The 18,045-nt window shown below is 42.1% G+C and overlaps 1 protein-coding gene across 1 annotated transcript; it reads left to right on the top strand.

The window, feature by feature from the left end:
* Positions 1–291: 291 nt before the first annotated feature.
* CHMP4C (charged multivesicular body protein 4C) lies at positions 292–18,045 on the top strand. Its single transcript, XM_069779576.1, has 5 exons — positions 292–623; positions 7,873–8,050; positions 8,998–9,112; positions 12,477–12,585; positions 14,822–18,045. The coding sequence occupies exons 1-5, from the start codon at positions 428–430 to the stop codon at positions 14,884–14,886; spliced, it is 663 nt and encodes a 220-aa protein (XP_069635677.1). The 5' UTR covers positions 292–427; the 3' UTR covers positions 14,887–18,045.

Below are 18,045 nucleotides of genomic sequence, written 5' to 3' on the forward strand. Positions count from 1 at the left end.
CCTCCGCGACGCAGCCGTCCTTTTAAACGCCGCCTTTCCTCAGAACTCAGCGTTACCTTCCCAGCCCCAACCCGCGTGCTCGGCCCCGGCCGGCGGCGCTGTGGCAGCCCGCACCTGTGAGGCCTCCCAAGCGCACCTTCCGCCGGCGGGAGACCGGCGGAAAGCGGGGGGAGCCACGCACTGCGCGGCCGCCTGAGCCGCTCCTCCTCCGCCCCGCCCGGGGCTCTGCCCTCCACCCCCGCGGGCTGCCCCGCCGAGCTCCCCGGCGCCGGGCCCGCCCCGCCCCGCCGCCAGGTGCGGCGCCGCCGCCCGCGGGCCCAGGAAGTGCCGTCACGGCGCGTGCCGGGCGGGGCGGCGGCTCCTGCGGGCCGGGCCGGGCCGGTCAGACCGTTCCGTCGGCGGGTGCCGGGCCGGGGCCGCCGCCGCCATGAGCAAGATTTCCAAGTTCTTCAAGGGGGGCGGCTCGGCCGCCTCCAAGGGCCGCGGGGGGCCCTCGCCGCAGGAGGCGCTGGCCCGGCTGCGGGAGACGGAGGAGATGCTCAGCAAGAAGCAGGAGTACCTGGAGACGAGGATCGAGCGGGAGCTGGCGGCAGCCCGGCAGCACGGCACCAAGAACAAGCGAGGTGAGTCCTCGCCTGCCGGCGGTCGGGCCGGGCCGGGCCGGGCCCCGCTGCCCTCCGCCCGCCGCCGGGGACGGCCGGGCGCGCCCTGCCGGGCCGGCGGCGGCTGCTTGGGTGGCTTGCGAGGCTTTGAACCCCAGGCTTCGAAGGCCTCCAGGTGCGGGGCTCCGCTGAGGAGAGGGCGGACTCGCAGGGGCTGTTGCTGGGCCGGGTCTGTGGGCTCCGCAGCGCGTTCCGTGATCCAGCAGTGGACTCCGAGCGGGCGTCACCACGGTGTGCGCGGGCCGGGTGGGACAGGGTGCTGGCTTTGGGGCTTTGGCGTCTGTTGGGGTTTAATGCGTGGTGGATTCATTGTGGTGGGCTGGTAATAGGATGCCGTCTTCCTCGCTCATTTGCTCTCTGTGGCTTCCTGTGCGATACTTCTGTTCGCGCTTTGCACCGCAGTCGGTGTGGGTATCGGCTGGGTGCGCGTTGCGCGAAGTACTGCTGTTCAACGTGGGAACAGCTTGGGTGTTGAGCACTGGTTGTGCAGATAGCAAAGGAGCTGAAGCATGCGAGGGTCTCCTGGCTATTCATGGATGCATTCACATTATCCCTGTTGTGAGGGTTGGAGAACAGGAGGAACAAAGTGGTTCGCCTCAAATCACATAGGAAGTACGTGATACCACTAAAAATGAATTAGAGTTCAGAGCATTAGTGACTATTGGTCTGGGCTGCTGTTAGCTGCAAAGGAGAGGATACTAAGGGATAGTAAGGTCTAGATCCTGCTTGTACCGATGGTGTCATCTCTGCTTGTACCGATGGTGTCATCTCTGCTTGTACCGATGGTGTCATCTCTGGGAAGCAAATGGTGGTAGCCAATGTCTTGGGGGATATACAGGCCTTTGAGAAACAAGTTAATTACTTCCTAAAGTCACCTGGAGTCCTGTTTGTCTACTCTGAGCTTTATCTTTCTTTAAATACTTCAAAACAGAAGAAAAACATTTCAAATGAAAGATTCGTGACGTAACGAGAAAGTAGCTCTTTCATTTACTCTTTCTGTTGCTTGGTAATTTAAAAAATTAATGCCATGTAACTTAGAACTTGTGAGGAGCTGCACATTAAAGGTGTGTTGGTTAGCCCTTCAACGTATTTGTAATACTTTAGCATTTAATAGTTATTAGTAAAAGGCAGATTAACTAACTAACTTTTAGTTAGAAAGGATTTAAAACCATGGGTCAAGATGGGACAGATTTGAAGGCTGAAACAGTCAGAGGGAGTAAAGCCAGTTCGGCAGCACAGCTGAGTCTGTTGCTCTGCAGCACGGGAGCTGCCAGGGTTGTCCCGGTCCCACACTTTCTACTCCCCTGAGTGCCTGTCTTGTCCCCTTGTGCAGGTACTGGCACCTGTGTGCTGGCGCAGTGACCTGGTTCAGGAAGGTGATCCAGCTGAAAACTAATTTGCTGTGGGACACAGTGACCAGATCACTCCTGGGGCTGGGTTCATTGTGCAAATGCCCGAGCGGCAGGGCTGATGCAAGAAAACAGGCCAGCTCCTGGAAGTTCATCCCAAGCCTGGACTTTGAGCTGGCATGGCTGCAGGAAGAAGCAATGCTTCCTGCCTTGCTCCTGCCCTCGTACTGCTCCCTTCCTTTCCTTGGCAGAGCTCCCTGAAGGGTGTGTTTCAGAAAGCTGGATGCAGCTGTCAAACATCATGGGTTTTCTTTGGCTGGGTTATGTTTTTTACCCAGTGTAGGTTAAGTTCCACTTCTCCAGTTGACTTGGCAGCTGCGCGAGTGCTCGGGCACCTGTGAAGGAGAGGGTGGTGCACAGGCAGGAATGAGTACTTGTTGTTGGGAGAAGGTGGATCTGCTTCTCCTTTAACTTGGCTGGTTGATGCTGGTTTCAGGTGTTTGTTGGCCTTGTGCTTCAGGCATGCAGTGTTTGACAAATGAAGCTTTTCTCCCAGATCTTTGTTTCCACTACTGTGCTCAGTATGCAATTCTTTGTGGAGCCAGGCTACAAACTGGATTGTTGAGCTGGTCGTGGTTAAGAATAACTCCCTTTTATCTTGTCGTTTGCTCGGGGACCTACAGTTAAGGACAGTAAGGAGACAGAAGTAGGGCAAGAAGTGCAGAGTGGGCGTTTTTTCATGCCAAAACCGGTTCTAAAGCCAAAACGGGATAGTGTAACTACAGTCAGAGGAGAAATGAGAAACTAACCTTGGTGTGCCAAAGTGCTTGAATTTTGCGGGCTAGTGAGTGAACTTGAATCCCCAGTAATACCCCTTCATTTGATATGTCAGTTGTTTTACAGTTTAATTGCTGTTGATATGTATATAACAGCGTATTAGCTGGTATAATGTGCTATATAGTTCAGAGGGAACCTGTGCTAACCAGCATCTATTGTAGCATTATGTAAACATACACACAAATGAGAGAATAAAAGTTTTAATCTACATTGCCTTAAGTGAATGTTTCAAAGGGACCTTGCAGGTAATTTTTAATGTTTTTTCTTAACTGCTTCTGTGGAGAAGCCTATGGAAACTAAAATGGGAGTGTCTGAGACTAGAGCAAGATGTATCTAGATAGAAAATCTATAGAAAATGCACCAAATTAGCGTGATCTCATTTGGTTTTTAAGCATGTGAGTTTGAGTCAGTTCTACTGACAGAAGAGAGAGCAGATTCAAGCATCAGCAGTTTTTCACAAGTTCAGATGATTCTTGAATGGGTTCACATGGCATCAGTAAGCTTAACTTGATTTAAAAGCCGTAACACGTTAGCTATGCAAATAGATGTGAAACATCACTTAAATATTTTTGGCTTCTCCTTTGTGAATTGAGTATCTCTGCAGTTCCTGCACCTAATCTGAAATCATCTGTGCTTCTGGGGTGATACATTTCCAGCATTCCCCATTAATATCTTACTGTAGCTTGACCACTTGTGGGTTTTCAGAACACCGATATGTGTTAGAATCCCTCCTGCAGAGGTCATGTCATGATAAGCAGTATTTCTTTTCATGGTTAGCACTGCCTTTTAATCTCTCCCCATTCTAGATACAAAGTCAAGATTTTTTTTTTTATATCTCTTGCTGTATTTTTGGGGTATCTCAGTTTCAGCCAGTACACAGCTGCCAACTCCATCTGTGAACTGGCCTTTCATCTTCAATATTTTGAAGGTCATACAGGAAAATTTAAAGGACAGAAAGTAATACTGAGTATTTGAGAACTCTGTTTAAAAAGAAATGCGTTCTCTGAAGTGTGCCTGTGCAAGTAACATACGTGTGAATGAGTGTTGTTTCAGCCTGCAATTTTTCACAGATCCTAAAAAATGGCTAAATGAAAAGAATTGTTAAAAGAAGCCATAGCTGCTTTTTTTTTTTTTAAAATCCAGAATAGGATTAAATCTTAACCATAAAGAGCCATATAGTACTACTGAGGACAAAACCTATATAGCAAGTTGGAATAACAGGTAGGCTTTTACAGGTAGATGCTGCTAAACATGTTGTGTGGTATGTTTGGGCAGAGTTTACGTAGCTGTGTAGCATTCCTTTTCAGTGACTTAGTTGTAACCAGAATGCTGTTGAAACCAAACAACAATGTTGTGTGTTAATGTGGACAGGGCTGTCATACCTATGACAGGGTGTATGACAGTTTGTGACTGAGGGTTTCTGGCGGGGAGACAGGAGGAAGCCTTTAGTGTGTCTGTTTTGTGAGTTACAGCTATTCTCTGATCTTCACGATCATTTCAAGTGTCTTGCCATGAAGTGGAATGATTATAATAAGTCAAGTGCATTATTGTTCTTGAATTAGCCCCTCAGTTGTAACTGTATGTGGCTTCCCCTACAAGGTTTTAAGGATTATGAATGCTGATAATGAGTTTACTTAGGTTGGCATGATTTTTATGGCCTCCAGCAGCATTTCTTTTGGTTGTCCCTGGTGTAAGGGAGATCGGAAGTTGTAATCCATTAGTCCCTTGCAGGAGTGAAGGGAGGTTTGTGAATTGTATCCAAGAATGAAATCTAGTATTTTCACAGTGGTTTTATGTCTTCTGAAGAAACACTCCTTTCCTTCTTCACCAGTTTCCCCCTGGGAATTTTAAGGATTACTAGACAATGCTTTTATTTCTACTTCAGAAGATGAGATCATCAGTAATTCCTGTACTGATGGGTGTTGGTGGTGGGCTTGACAGGTAAAGGTGGTGTTATCACTGTACTGTCTCTTCATTCTGATCTGTCATGAAACCATGAGGAGGGTGCCACAACTCTGTGTCACTACTTTTGTTCTTTCCTTTAGAAACCTGGATATTCAGTGTGGCCAGGCTTACGATTGCCCAGCTGGCCATTTCTGCTTCCTTAATAAGGTATCAGCATGGTAGTGATATTGCGAAAATGTCCTTCTGTCTGTTAATAACAGTAGTTCTTTAATATGCATAGTTAAGCTGACATAATAGTCTACTGTTGTTCCAGCCACTTACCTTGAAAATAAAATAAACACTCAGATTAAAAGCAGTGGTTCCTAATCTGAGCTGTATCCTGCTTGCTGGACTCAGAAGTAGAGCACAAGAAACATGCTAAAACCCAGCCAACTGCTAACCACTTTATTATGAAATGCAGGAGTTGAACTGGCTTTTTTGGAGCACAACAGAGACAGTATATGAGATCGCTTTTTTCCTGGAGAAGACCTCCACCTCTTCCTGGTTGAAATGGTATTAATTGCGCTTGCTTCCTCAGACTCTACCCCTGCTTAGACTCTTCCTCCCTGGGCTGTCTTCCTTCTTTGAAATCTTTGGAATGAGCAACAGCCTTTTTCAGTGCCATTCTTAGACCTTCAGTGAAGTAAGTTTATGTTCTTTGCTCAATTTCTTTATTTTTTGATAGATATGTTCTTCTTCAGTTTGGTTATTATAATTCAGTAGCATTTCTGTGAAGCATTTCAATCTTCTTGTAAGACTTGCACACAATTTTAAAATGCTTGTAGGTGCAGTAGAAAAGCACTTAAAAGTTCATGATAATGTGTAAAACAAAAATAGATTTCAAATAGCAAGGAGATTCTCAGATCATATCTATAGGAGCTACTAAAACAAAACACTGTGCAATTAAGGACATGCGTTTAATATAAATGAGAAATCATGTAGTGTAGTGTGGGAATTTATTAAGCCTTGGTTGATAAGGAAGGAGTGTGAATTGATTTCCTATGAAGTGCTTTGTTCTGTAAGTCATTGGTAAAACTAAAGAGAATTAATAAAGATGATATGTTGCACTACAATAACGAGGAAAAGCTGTTTACGAATAGGTGCAGTCACACAGAGTTTAGCTGCTCCCGTGGTTTCTTAATTTGGGTGTGGTTTAATTAAATGTTAATACAGGAACCTTCAGGATTTTGAAAACAACTGCTTTGTGTGTAACTGAGGAAATCCATTTTCTCTCTGAGCAGCCAATAATAACAGCACCATTACAGAGTCCCATTTCTGAAAAACACCGACTGGAAATACTGCCCTGTGGTAGCTACTTACTCCAATTGAAGCCTTTCTGCATCAGCTAGTTAGTGCTCCTCAGTCCACAGGGCTTTAGACTCCTCTCTGGCACAGCCGGTGTTACACAGTTTCAGACCATTAAATTTAGCTGGAATCTCTGGCTTCCAAACCTAAGAATCCAGGATCAAATTTTGATTCAACTGAAGCTAAGGAAGGAAGTGGCTGGTGTCCTAATGCTACCAATGATAAGCATAAATAAGTAAGGAAGTAATAAGTAGGTAAAAAGATTATTTGGGATTAAGTCAAACTGATGTATTTTGGAATTGCCAATGAGAATTTTACAATTCTCACATTTGTCATTTGCATGACATCATGTGGTGTTCATGCATATCTTTCAGAATATGCATGATTTTCAGACAATCCCCCAAAACCTGGGAAAAATCTTGCATTTGAATACTGTGATTAATCTGTTGTGGTTGTGGTTTGCTGTCCTGGAACATTTTACTGCAGGTGCTAGAAGGCATTGTGTGTATTAGCCAGTGTGAATGCTTGTCCTTGCGCAGCTAATGATGACTGATTTTGACCATGTTGATTCAAGTGTTTGTCAAGAAAACACTAAATTTTTTAGTATGTTGTTACCAAAAATCTATGCCACCTCCTTGGAGTAATCCTGACTTCATTTGACAAGTTGTGTACTCCCGTGTCAAGGTTCAGTGTTCCTGCAGGTAGGCAATTATTTGAATAGGACAGCAACAGTAAGTGCTGCTGTTGGTTGAGTTTGGGGGCCTGCAGTGCTGCTGTTACTTGCTGGCTCTGACCCTGATTTAAAAATTAAATGTAAGACGCAAGGGAAAGGACACAGGTATTAATAGCATTGAAAAAGCAATGGGTTAACTCAGTCTCTTGGTTTTGTTTGGTGTTTTTCTTGCCTGGCACGTGTGTAGTTTGGAAAGGACAGTGGTCAGGAAATGCTTGTGGCAAGATTGTGTGTTCCACACCCGTAGGCCAAGATAAAGCCCTTTTCTCCTCCTGCTTGTTATGTGCATTTATTCTGGTAATGATTTACTCTGGGCAAAGTATGCTGCTCATAACTTAGCAAATATCAAAGACTAATCGCAAGGATTTACAAAGATAATGGGGAGTAGCTGGATTTGACTGTGGCTGTGTCTACAAAGTTCTATATGTTTTCAAGTTCTAAGGTTTAAAGATCATGCTCCTAAGTGATTGTAAAAAATAGATGCAGCTGAAAGCCAGAGAAATGTGAGTGCTCCTTTGATCTAACCCACCTGCTTGGTTAGGCCATTTGGGCTTTCCATTGCACTTGACAGTTCCTGCTGCTGAGACAGTTTAGAGAGCAGCATTGGTGGAGCATTGGTTATCATGACAGATCTTCTTACTCTGTCTTCCTTAGTTTTTACTGATGTATTGCAACCTCTTCTTTTCTTTCTTTCCCATTTCCTCCTTTCTGACTTCTCTCTGACATTTTTCTTTTTCCTCCCCACCTTCCCTGCTTTGCCTGTGTGCACAGGATGGAGTTCAAGATCTCCCGCAGTGGAGGAAGAAGCTGCTCTTCCCTGTGGTGCTAAAAGGAGTTAATCTAAAAGAGGCTTCCCAGCATGTTCATGCAACAGCATGTTGGTGATAAACAGGCTGCTGATCTGGTGTGGTCAAAGTTTGTCTTCCTACTAGTAAGGTAGGAGAGTGAGAATTACAAATTCTGCAGGTTGGCTTGGTGCTGAACTACTTATCCTTGCATTTTGCTATATAAAAACACAGTGCACTTTGCCTCTGCTTTTCAGCTGCCTTACAAGCACTGAAGAGAAAAAAGAGATATGAGAAACAGTTGAGTCAAATTGATGGGACGCTGTCGACCATTGAGTTCCAGAGAGAGGCACTGGAAAATTCCCACACCAACACAGAAGTGCTCAAGAATATGGGTTATGCTGCACAAGCTATGAAAAAAGTGCATGAAAATATGTAAGTGCTTTCTAATAGCTTTCAAGTTGAGCTTACTAACCACTTTCAAACTATTTTGCCACAGTCGATTGTATCAAGTCAGGCAGTTTTGACTTCATTTTGGGTTCAGGCATTTAATGTCAGGAATGCTACTGGTGCTGTAATGTTATATTTGGCAGAAAAATATCTTTTCTTAACAGCAAGTCTAGAAGGAAGTCCAGCTAACTAGGGAGAATCTGTGTGGTACCTGGTTATTTAAGTCTGCCTTGGCAGTAGAGACTGGCCTCTGCCCTTGATTTTTCCAGAAGAAAACTTAGTTGAAGAAATTAAGTGGACTTTTTTCCTCAAAGTCCATAAGCTGGACTGTGTGATTCAAAGTATTCATTAGACCTGAATAAAAGAAAGGGTAATTTTTTTGTGCATGTAGTATTTTTATATGTCCTATATTGTTTCATGAGGCATTTTCCTGCCTGAATAAACAGAGTTAAATCAGAAAGGTTGTTCTGGAGAAGTAAACAGGAACTGAAACAATAATGAAGTTAACAATAAGGGGAAGCTTTTAAATGGGGTATAGTCGTGTTAAGTTCCCCCAGTTCTGGTGAAAGCTTAACATCAAAAAAGATCCATCTATAAAGATGCTCACTTCGGGAAGGAGATGATATCTGCCCAGGGAATGTGACTGTTGGCTGCTAAAGGTTTGAGAAGCCCAGAGAGGGAGAGAGACACAGATGGCTGCAGTTTGACTTTTGTTATAATCCCAAAGTAGAAGAAATTGGACTGGCTAAAACATACAGGAGCTTGCCAAGAAACATTAAGGTGTATGTGAGGGAAATTATTCCCTGTGAGTTCTGCTGTTTATACAGCCATGGACAGAAAAAGAAAATAGGGTCTGTTCAAGTCTCTCTGCGTCTCTTCTGTAGGATTTAAATGATGTATCTTTAAAAATTTTTTCCATGTTATCTTGCCAGGGACTTGAACAAAATTGATGATTTGATGCAAGATATCACTGAACAGCAAGATGTTGCCCAGGAAATTTCAGATGCTATTTCAAACCGAGCGGCCTTTGCTGATGAGTTTGATGAGGTTAGTACTTCAGTAAAGCCTGTGAGTTTTAGCTGTTCAGTGACTGCATGGTTACTTTGTTGTGCAGTGGCTTGTTCCAGTGGTTTGTTTCTCAAAAGGTGTGGATGTGAAATTCCTTGATTCTAGTTTACTCTATCTAGGACATTTTATTATTTTATATATACAACACACACGTGCACGTATATAAAATAAATTAATAATATATATAATATAATTAAAATCTATATATGTAAAATACAGAAATATTTTTATTTATATATACATTTTTAAAAAGACAATTTTTCACTGCACTCCTCTAGTTGTTATTCTTATTTGTACCATGGAAGGAGGAGGCCACTAAAACATGTAATTTGTACTGCTCCAAGTGGACACTGAAACATATAATTTTTTGTGCTCCAAATAGACATCCGTTTGACTAAGTGCATGTTCCTATGCTATGAACTGGCTGCTGTTCACAATTCTGAATATTTGGACCGGTTTTTTAAGTTCTTTTTTGGTCCTTGGAGGTGCAGGTCCTTTCCCTGTTTTCCAGATTTTTCTACAGAAGTAGATCCATTAAGTAGAAGTAATTCCTGTTGGAGGCAATAAGGTTTCTTCCCTGAGTGCTTTTCTTCTGAAACCCCCACAAGGCATTTAAGACCACCTGAAAATTTGGTGCAGTAGCTTTCATGCAGTGTCCCTGGAATTGATTTTGTGTATCTAAGCAGGACATTACTTCTGATCCAACCATGGCTGATGACTCAGGGGTCAGGTATACTCAAAATTCCTGCAGTCTGTGGAATGCAGAACTGGGGATCAGGCTCAGGATCACAACCAGTTTGGTTTTGGTTTTTAACTACGTTTTAAAATGACCAAGCACTAGGGATCGTTTGAAGAATGCCCTAAAGAATCAAATGCTTCACATTCTCCCCAACTAATTCATTCCTATGTGCCCAAATGGACAACAAAGAAAAATGCATATGCTATATCATATTTGCTTGATTGGGGGCGGGAGGGGAGGTTTCATTTAACAGTTATAATTTGTTGAAAACGGTAATGATTCTTTGTATTTTGTTTTTCCACTTTTGAGTGTAAATAGACTTTTCAAGAAACATTCAGTCGGTACTGGCACTAGGAATGGGATTTGGCCTGTAGAAACTGGGCTTCAAACAACTGAAAAACATACTGCCCTCCCAAACCACTATACAGTGTCACTTACTTTTCATCAGTGCTTAAATTTTAGGAGTCTAGACTTATAAGCATGTTGTAGATTGACCTGGAAGTTCCTAAGGAGGTACTAGTCTAAGTTGATGGGCGTGTTTTCTGTTCTGGGAAAACAAGCCACTGTCACATGGGGCATCATTGTACCAGCACCTGCTTTTTGCATAGGAGCCTAATACTTATAGCACTTGTCCAGTAATTGGGAAACCTGGTTTGCAGGCCACTTAGTTTAAGAGTGCTAGAATCAATGACTTAATTGCTGGGTTATGAGGTGATTTGTGTTGGAGGATGATATTTAATTTTATTTTTTTGAAGGACATTTTGACTGCACGCTTCGATTTCCTCTTCACATGTGTGCCATAGGTTTAAAGAGATCATGAAAGCATGTAATTTCTACTGCTTCAGATAGACACAAAAACATAAGGGTACTTTCTCCCTGGGTTGACACAGTGTATGTCATGAAGAATGCAAAAAAGCTTGTCCCACCTGAGTAGGATGCTTGCTGGGAGGGGCGACCCTTGCCTGGACTGTTTCTGATAATCAAATGCAAAATACGCACATTTCAGTGGACGAAGCCTGGAACCTGGGAGTTTACCTCTGCAATCTTTTTGGCCTAGGTTCAAAATGAGAAAGGGCATTTGTTATTGCTGTTGCAGTACTCCACAGCCTAGTTGTAGAGCAATGCCTGAGTTGTGGGGAAACAAGGTAAATCCATGCTTGAGGATTAGAAGAACTTGAAAGTTGGGTCTCCCACTTCAGGAGCAAATGTTCTAGCCATTACACTATTATGTTAAAAGTGTAGGGGTCACGATCACTGTTTCCTTCACTTTTTTTTTTAAGACCCTGTTGTGGCTGACACACCTCTTAATTGTTTACTTGTTCAGCACAGGTTGGTAAGGACTAATTTGATGTGGGGGAGTGTTAGATGACCATCTAGAGGTCTTCAGAAAATACCTGTTTCCTGTTTCCCAGAAAATACTAGTTGACTTTACAAAAACTTAGATACTAACTTTGTAAAAAGCTTGTATTCACACCACTGACTGAGGCACTTAAAGTAAAGACACATTTGTACCTCAGCTAAATGCCTAAGTTAGACAGGAGGCCCCAACTTGCACATTTCTTTGAGAGATCAGCTGTCAACTGAACATCATCAGGTGTAGACCTGATGCTGAAATTTTTAGATGATATCGTAGTATTTGTACTGTGAACTAGGTCAGGTAGGCAAACTGTAGTCTTTTTTTGGCCTTAAAAATATAAAAACATGAGAAAGTAAGTCTAGGAAGGCCTGTGATGGTTATGTAATTATCATTTTAATTTCCACATTGGTGATAAGCAAGGTATAAATGTGTAGGCAAAGCCTATTTCAATACCTAGTAGATCTCACTTTGCTGCAGCTGCTTTTTCCCCAGCCACTTTTGCTCATTGTTTCTTTTTAAACCATTTTATCAACGTGGCAAGTGTCCATTTCTCTATGAATATGTAATATTTAGCTCCCTTTCTCTGGGAAACTCCAGCCAAAGAATTTCAGCTTTTTTTAAAAGTGTGTAGCCTTTTTATTTTTAGTATTATACAAGTGGATTAGATCATCTGTCCAAATCAGCTTCTGCAGCTAAAAGCCCAAGAGTGTTATGTGCTTCAAGAGTAAATAACGAGATCCAGGAGGACAGCTCTGATTCCAGTGCTGAAATCATATATCATCCTGGACTTGCGTGATAGGGCAGAAGCATAATGTGTAATGATATTCTACCTTATAACCAGTGGAAGCTGTTTGCTTTTTAAAATGGGAGAAATTACACATTAAAATTAGAATCCATTAAGGAGTACAGGCTCTAGATTTGGAACAAACCTGAGCAAAGCAGAGGGACATTCCCCCCCCCACCTCTGTTTGCCTTTTTGACGAGTACTACAATGCCATCGGTTTTCTTTCTAATTTTATTCCTTGTCCTGTTCCTGACTTCCATTGTCCTTTCAACTTTCAGTTAAGGTTTATTGTTATTGCCCACACTTAGTAAAAATTACACTTGTGATATGCTGCTTTTGGTATTTGTTTTCAGGTGTAAACTGTTTTTTCAGTAGTGCTTTGCTTCATGGTCATTAAATGTGCCCTTGCCTGAGATCACTGTCAGAACAATGAATTTGCAAATAATGTTTTCCTTGAATTTAGGATGAGTTGATGGCAGAATTAGAAGAACTGGAGCAAGAAGAATTAAACAAGGGAATGAGAGATGTCAGACTGCCAAGTGTTCCATCCACATCGCTGCCTTCTCGCCCTGGTAAATTGCTTGCTTGCCATTTTACGTTTCTCATGATTAAGGCATGCTTGAGTAGGAGGAGAGGAAGAGGGAGCTCCAGATATGTATTTAACTGTGTTTTAACCTGTAAAGTATTATAGGTTCCTTTTCTTATTTTTGTATCTGTTTATCAGAAGCAGCAGAGTGGAATTCTGGTTTGCTGTATGAAAGCATTTAGGATCAAATTCTATGTAGATTTGGGGAGGCAAACTCAGGGAACTTGACTTTGCACATATGATAATGCATCTGCTGCTGAAATGTAGTGAGATCACTGAGGAATGGGAAGACCTTTTTTTCTCTTTTTGGCAATTAAATCCTTAGTCTTTTTTAATTAGAGTCTGACCTAGATTCATAATGTTTGCGTCACAAAGATTCAGCTTTGTAGGGTACTGGTTTGATATTTGCCACTGGTATTTTAATTAGAAATGAAGGAGGCAGCAGGAAGTACACATTTAAAGAAATACTGTCATGCCTTTGCTTTCCTTCCACAGAACAGACTTATTCCTGGCATTAAGTGGTAGTCTTATTTTTCTGTAGTTCTGCCCTGTTCATTTTGAATTAAGCCAGAGACAGCCAACTTTTAACTGTACCTTTTACCGTGTCCCCGTTGTCCTCTATCAGCTGAAAGACTTGCTGTGTACTAATGCTGGTAAAAGAATATAAATATTTGGTGGCAAGGGCAGCACACATGTGGCACAGGTTATTTATGGTGCATTCTGCTGCAGAACAGGTTACCTAGACCAGCTCAGCTCAGAGACTCTCGTGTGTTTTGGCAGACAGCACTTAAACCACTGAGAAGCAGTTTAAAATGCTCAGTCTGGGATTGTTGCCTCATTTACTAGAGTCAATTGCAGAATAGCTAGTAAAAAAATGGATTTAGGAGAACCCAGTGCAAATTGCAGTCTGGGCATTTATGGCTTGTTCATACATCCTCTTCCAGATCCAGCTGTGCCAGTTGACTTTTTTATTAAACCCAGGCCATCTCCATGTGCTTCTCACTATCTTAATTTGCTACTTCATCTATCTGTATGACCGCTTCAGGCAAAATTAGCTGGTTACATTTATACAGTTTAAGGCCTCTGCAAAACTGGCTTATCTTTTATGAAACTGGATGCTTACTGTTACGCAGCAATGGCAAAATAAGAACAACAGTTAATGGTTCTATAATGCTTCTAATGGGAGATGTGAGTTACCCTCCAGATTTTAGAGATGGGGAAAGAGATGGAGCGAGGCATAGTGACTTTCCCCAGTTGCACAGTAAACCAGTGGCACTTGCCTCTAGAGTAGGGACTGGGCCCCTGGTCTCCCATGTCTTCTTCCCACCTTTAGTCCCTAGAGATGGTAGCTGCAGCCCCTCTCAAGACTGTGGCTCCTGGCTGTACGGCCGCCACAGGCAGGAGCCAGCTGGTGCCGTAAATGTACACACAAGGGTATTGCATCCAGTAACATTGTTCCACTGGTATTTGGAGGAATGCAGATCCTGACGTGCACAGCCCACAGATGGAGTCAGCCTGAGGTTGAACCTGGGCTGTAGGTCATGTAGTTTGTAGGTCAGTGAATGAAGACTATTTGGGTGAGGTTTTAGTTCAGCGAATGCGAAAGATGTGTGATAGGAGATTTGGGTAGAAAAAGGAGAGACGAAGTGTGTGTGGGACCTGGTACAGAGCTGGGAATTGCTGTTGCTGTGACCACAGCAGTTAACTGATGTCACATGAGCAAAGATAAGTTCAGGAATTTCTCTCTCCCCTTTAATAGATGACCGCTGTCATTAAAATGGGGTGAGTCTGTTTGGAGACTGGACCTGCACATGCAGAACCCTTGAGCACTATTTGGAAAGGTAGCAGGCTGCACAGCTGGCCGGGGTAGGTCACTTGTGCCTGCTCAAGTGGCAGTGAGAACTGGCAGCATTCTGTGGATGCTTGCTCTCTGTGACAGCTTTTAGAGATGAAAAGGTATTTTCTGTGGGAGTCATTCAGTAGGAGTTACATCAGACCTATATTGTTAACCTCAGGGTTATATGGTGAGATAATGGTGGGGCAAAATAGTCACATCTCTCATCAGCTTCATTACTGCGTTACCTTTGTTTAGCTTGCTACTCAGTAAATTGATCAGAGATCTTCAAACTGAAAAGCACTATGCAAGTCCTCATGCTAACAAATAAAATGGTTCTGACTGTTAAATTAGTTGGTGGTTATTGTTAATCTCTCTTTCTCTGCAGCATCGACCAGGAAGAGAGCAGAGGATGAAGATGAAATGAAGCAGCTGGCTGCCTGGGCTTCATAAGAGCATGGTCTTTTTATAATGCTGAACATTATAGTGCAGATGTAAAGAGCTGTAATGCTGTTTTATAACTGTACCTATTTAGTGTGGTTGCATTTCATACAGGCTGGTTTTTTTATGGCCAATCTTGCTAAGAATAGTGTTACTATTTGTTACTACAAAACTAGTTTAAAAACAAACAAACAAAAAAATGCAATAGTTGCCAAAACTTCCAAGCATCAAAGTTTTTTCAGCCTTGGCCAAGATTTGTTTTGTTATTAGTATCAGTTTTTATTAGGTAGTGTCTTACTATATCTGGCTGGTTTGTAAAACCTGTGTGCCTCACTTATGCACACAGCTGGATTCATTGTTGAAATGAAAAAGTCAAATAAGTCCTCAAGGCCCTATCCTAGAGGGTTATTTGATTCAGACTATTTGAATATGAGCAAAACAGCTTTATACATGTCCTGACTTGCAAGTTCCTTTGAGCTCAAGAGCTAATAGCCATTCATTTGGGCATGGAGATTTAAACAGTCTGCCTGGAGCAACTTACAGTATCCTAGATATTAAGAGGAGACTCTTCTGTAGGGTTTTTGAAATGGGATAGGTTTTTTGTTTTGTTTTAACCTTGGCCAGAATATCCCGTGTACTTCTATAGGTCACCTTGAATCATATTTTGAACTATTTCCAATTCAGTTAAAGAACAGTTTTACAGTGATTGGGGAAAATGAAATGTCCAAGTTCTTACAGATCCCTGCCAAACAAAACTGATTTCCACTAATACTGTCAAAAATCCAGAAGAGATTTGACCTTCCTGTGTTGTGCTCCACAGTGTATTTCTAGGGTGAGTCTTTACTTTGTATTGTAATACCCATCCTCAAAGGAATTAGTAACATATTTTTTGATTATACAATTTCAAAATAATTTTGATTTCTGAGCATTTGGTTCTTCTCTCTTACTCAGTTTCTGAACAGAAATAATACCAGCATGTTGTATTTGAAATGCTTTTTAACCCTGGTTAAAAGCTGGTTCTGGATTACTTGTAAAGTTGATACGTAATTGTCCAACTGACAGCTTTTTAGCTTACGGAACAAATGCCACTCTGAGTGCTAAACTACTACATACATAGAGAAATCACTATTCAAATACAAACCAAAACTTAGGCTGCTTTGTGCTAACAAATTTTATTAAATAAGACTTAAGCTCTATGCTAGTAGCCTGCTGTCAATCACAAGGAAATAGTAAAACACTGTGGAGTTCCTAGGGTTGTGGGAAGCAGAGTCACATTGATCTAGGTTTCTTGTTTTCAAATTAATTTAAATTTACTGATGATTGAACCACTTGGGAAATAGTGGGAGACTTGGTTTCTGTAGATCTATAGCAGCAGAAGATTGACCCCTTCTCCTGTGGGCTTTAGGCTATGATTTGCTGGGTGTTTAGCTTTGATAGGCTACAATAGGCTTCAGCTCATTGGAATTTAGGTTAAGCGTAAGTTAATATGTGTTTCTGGACATGGTGTGCTGGCGTGCTCAGAACCTTTCAAGTTGAGTTCCGTGGATGAAACCCAAAATTTACAAACCCTGTGGAGAGATTCAGTTTTTCAGGACTTTTTCGTTCTCTGTAGTGGAATTGCTTTTGGCCTGCATCCATGTGAAAGGAGAATCAAGCCTTGCCACTTTACTTGAGATAAATTTCCTACTGGAAAAAATTAAGCACGTTAATTTTGTCCCAAAGTTTGGAGGTACCAGGAAAATTGTCCCTTTATGTTGAGAGTAGAGAAAACCTGGAACTATTCAATGTGTGTTCTAAACAAAACAAAACAAAAATTAAAGAACTGCCTTATATTTAAAAATACATGTTGAACTCTCAGTAGGAAACCAAACACTAACAAAATGTTACTTAGTTTTAATGCTTGCTGAAATTCAGGATGAGATGCCAGCTGTAAGCAGGCATATTTAATAAAATAACAAATATTCTGAGTTAGAATCCATTTGCTAACCCTTTTGTCTGGAATCCTGTTTTCAAGGCATGCAGTCTATGCAAGTCTCTGAATTGGGTACAGAAAGTATTAGCGTACACCGTTTGCATTACTGTGCAAGGCTGGCCGTGCATGTGGACACATCTGGTATTTCTAAATGCGAGGCCATGCCAACATAGTCCCGTGCTTAGCTTGGAAAAGCTGGCTTCTAGCATCTGTTCTTGGTCGAATTAGTAGTTTCACAATACTTGGCACTTACATAGTAATTGGCTTATTTAAAGTGCTCTACAACCTAACCAAAAGGGTCTCTAAGCTTCCAGTTTGAAACTAAAGTGATTTTCAGTCTGCTTTGGAATACACGGGCCTGCTGGTTTTGTGCAAGAACTTTCCATATGAACACCCTGCAGGGGAGAAGAAATCCTATGGAAGGTCATCTCCTTTGCAAGCTAGCGGCTGACTGCTGACCTCCGGCAATGTTTTGGCCAAGTGTTGATCCTGGGAAGCTTCAGGTATCTTCAGATTGTTGATTTCAGACCAGGCACTTCAGGAACCAAATTTGTGAAGGGTGAAGAAAAGAAACTGGTTATTTGGGTGAATTTCTCTAAAACCTTGTGTGTAGTGGCTGGTGATTCTGGAGGACAGAGTCACATACCAGTTCACAGGCTAGGACGTGTGTGGTTGGTGAAGCTATGCTCGGAGATACTATAGTCATGTACACAAACCAAAATACAGTATGGACCTCTAGAACTGGAGTGCTTGTTGCTATGTTTGTTTGGGAGACAGTAGGTGACTGGTTTTCTTCGAAAGCAAAGGGGTTCTAGGGATTTAATTCGGCTGAGGAGGTGGCTCTTTCCTGTGTAAATTCAGATGATGCTGGGACAAATGGCTCTTCCTTTTTTGAACATATGTCTCTCTTCATGCCAAGATATTTGTTTAGTATGTAAGCAGACGAGAGTGTATAGTGTCAACATGTTATTGCAAATGTACTCTCTATTAACTGGAACATATTTTACACGAGGACTGTGGAAGCAGATGGTGTACTATAGCTGACTTCCTTTCTTGTTTCTTATTTATTTTGAGAATGTTTTCTCCTCTTAACAGACTTGGACATTTTTAATCTGTGTAGCTTTTAAAGGGGGAAAGTACATTAATAAAGTGAAAAGAATTAATATATATATGCTGTAAATAAATATTTTGGTGTCATA

This window comes from Haliaeetus albicilla, chromosome 3, assembly GCF_947461875.1.
Source record: "Haliaeetus albicilla chromosome 3, bHalAlb1.1, whole genome shotgun sequence".
NCBI lineage: Eukaryota > Metazoa > Chordata > Aves > Accipitriformes > Accipitridae > Haliaeetus > Haliaeetus albicilla.

What these genes read in the sequence shown, in the direction of transcription:
- CHMP4C (XM_069779576.1), top strand. Translation starts at nt 428, where the DNA reads ATGAGCAAGATTTCCAAGTTCTTCAAGGGGGGCGGCTCGGCCGCCTCC. An exon ending in AAAAAAGTGCATGAAAATAT is followed by an intron (nt 8,051 to 8,997) that starts GTAAGTGCTTTC and finishes TTATCTTGCCAG; the next exon opens with GGACTTGAACAAAATTGATG. An exon ending in TTGCTGATGAGTTTGATGAG is followed by an intron (nt 9,113 to 12,476) that starts GTTAGTACTTCA and finishes CCTTGAATTTAG; the next exon opens with GATGAGTTGATGGCAGAATT.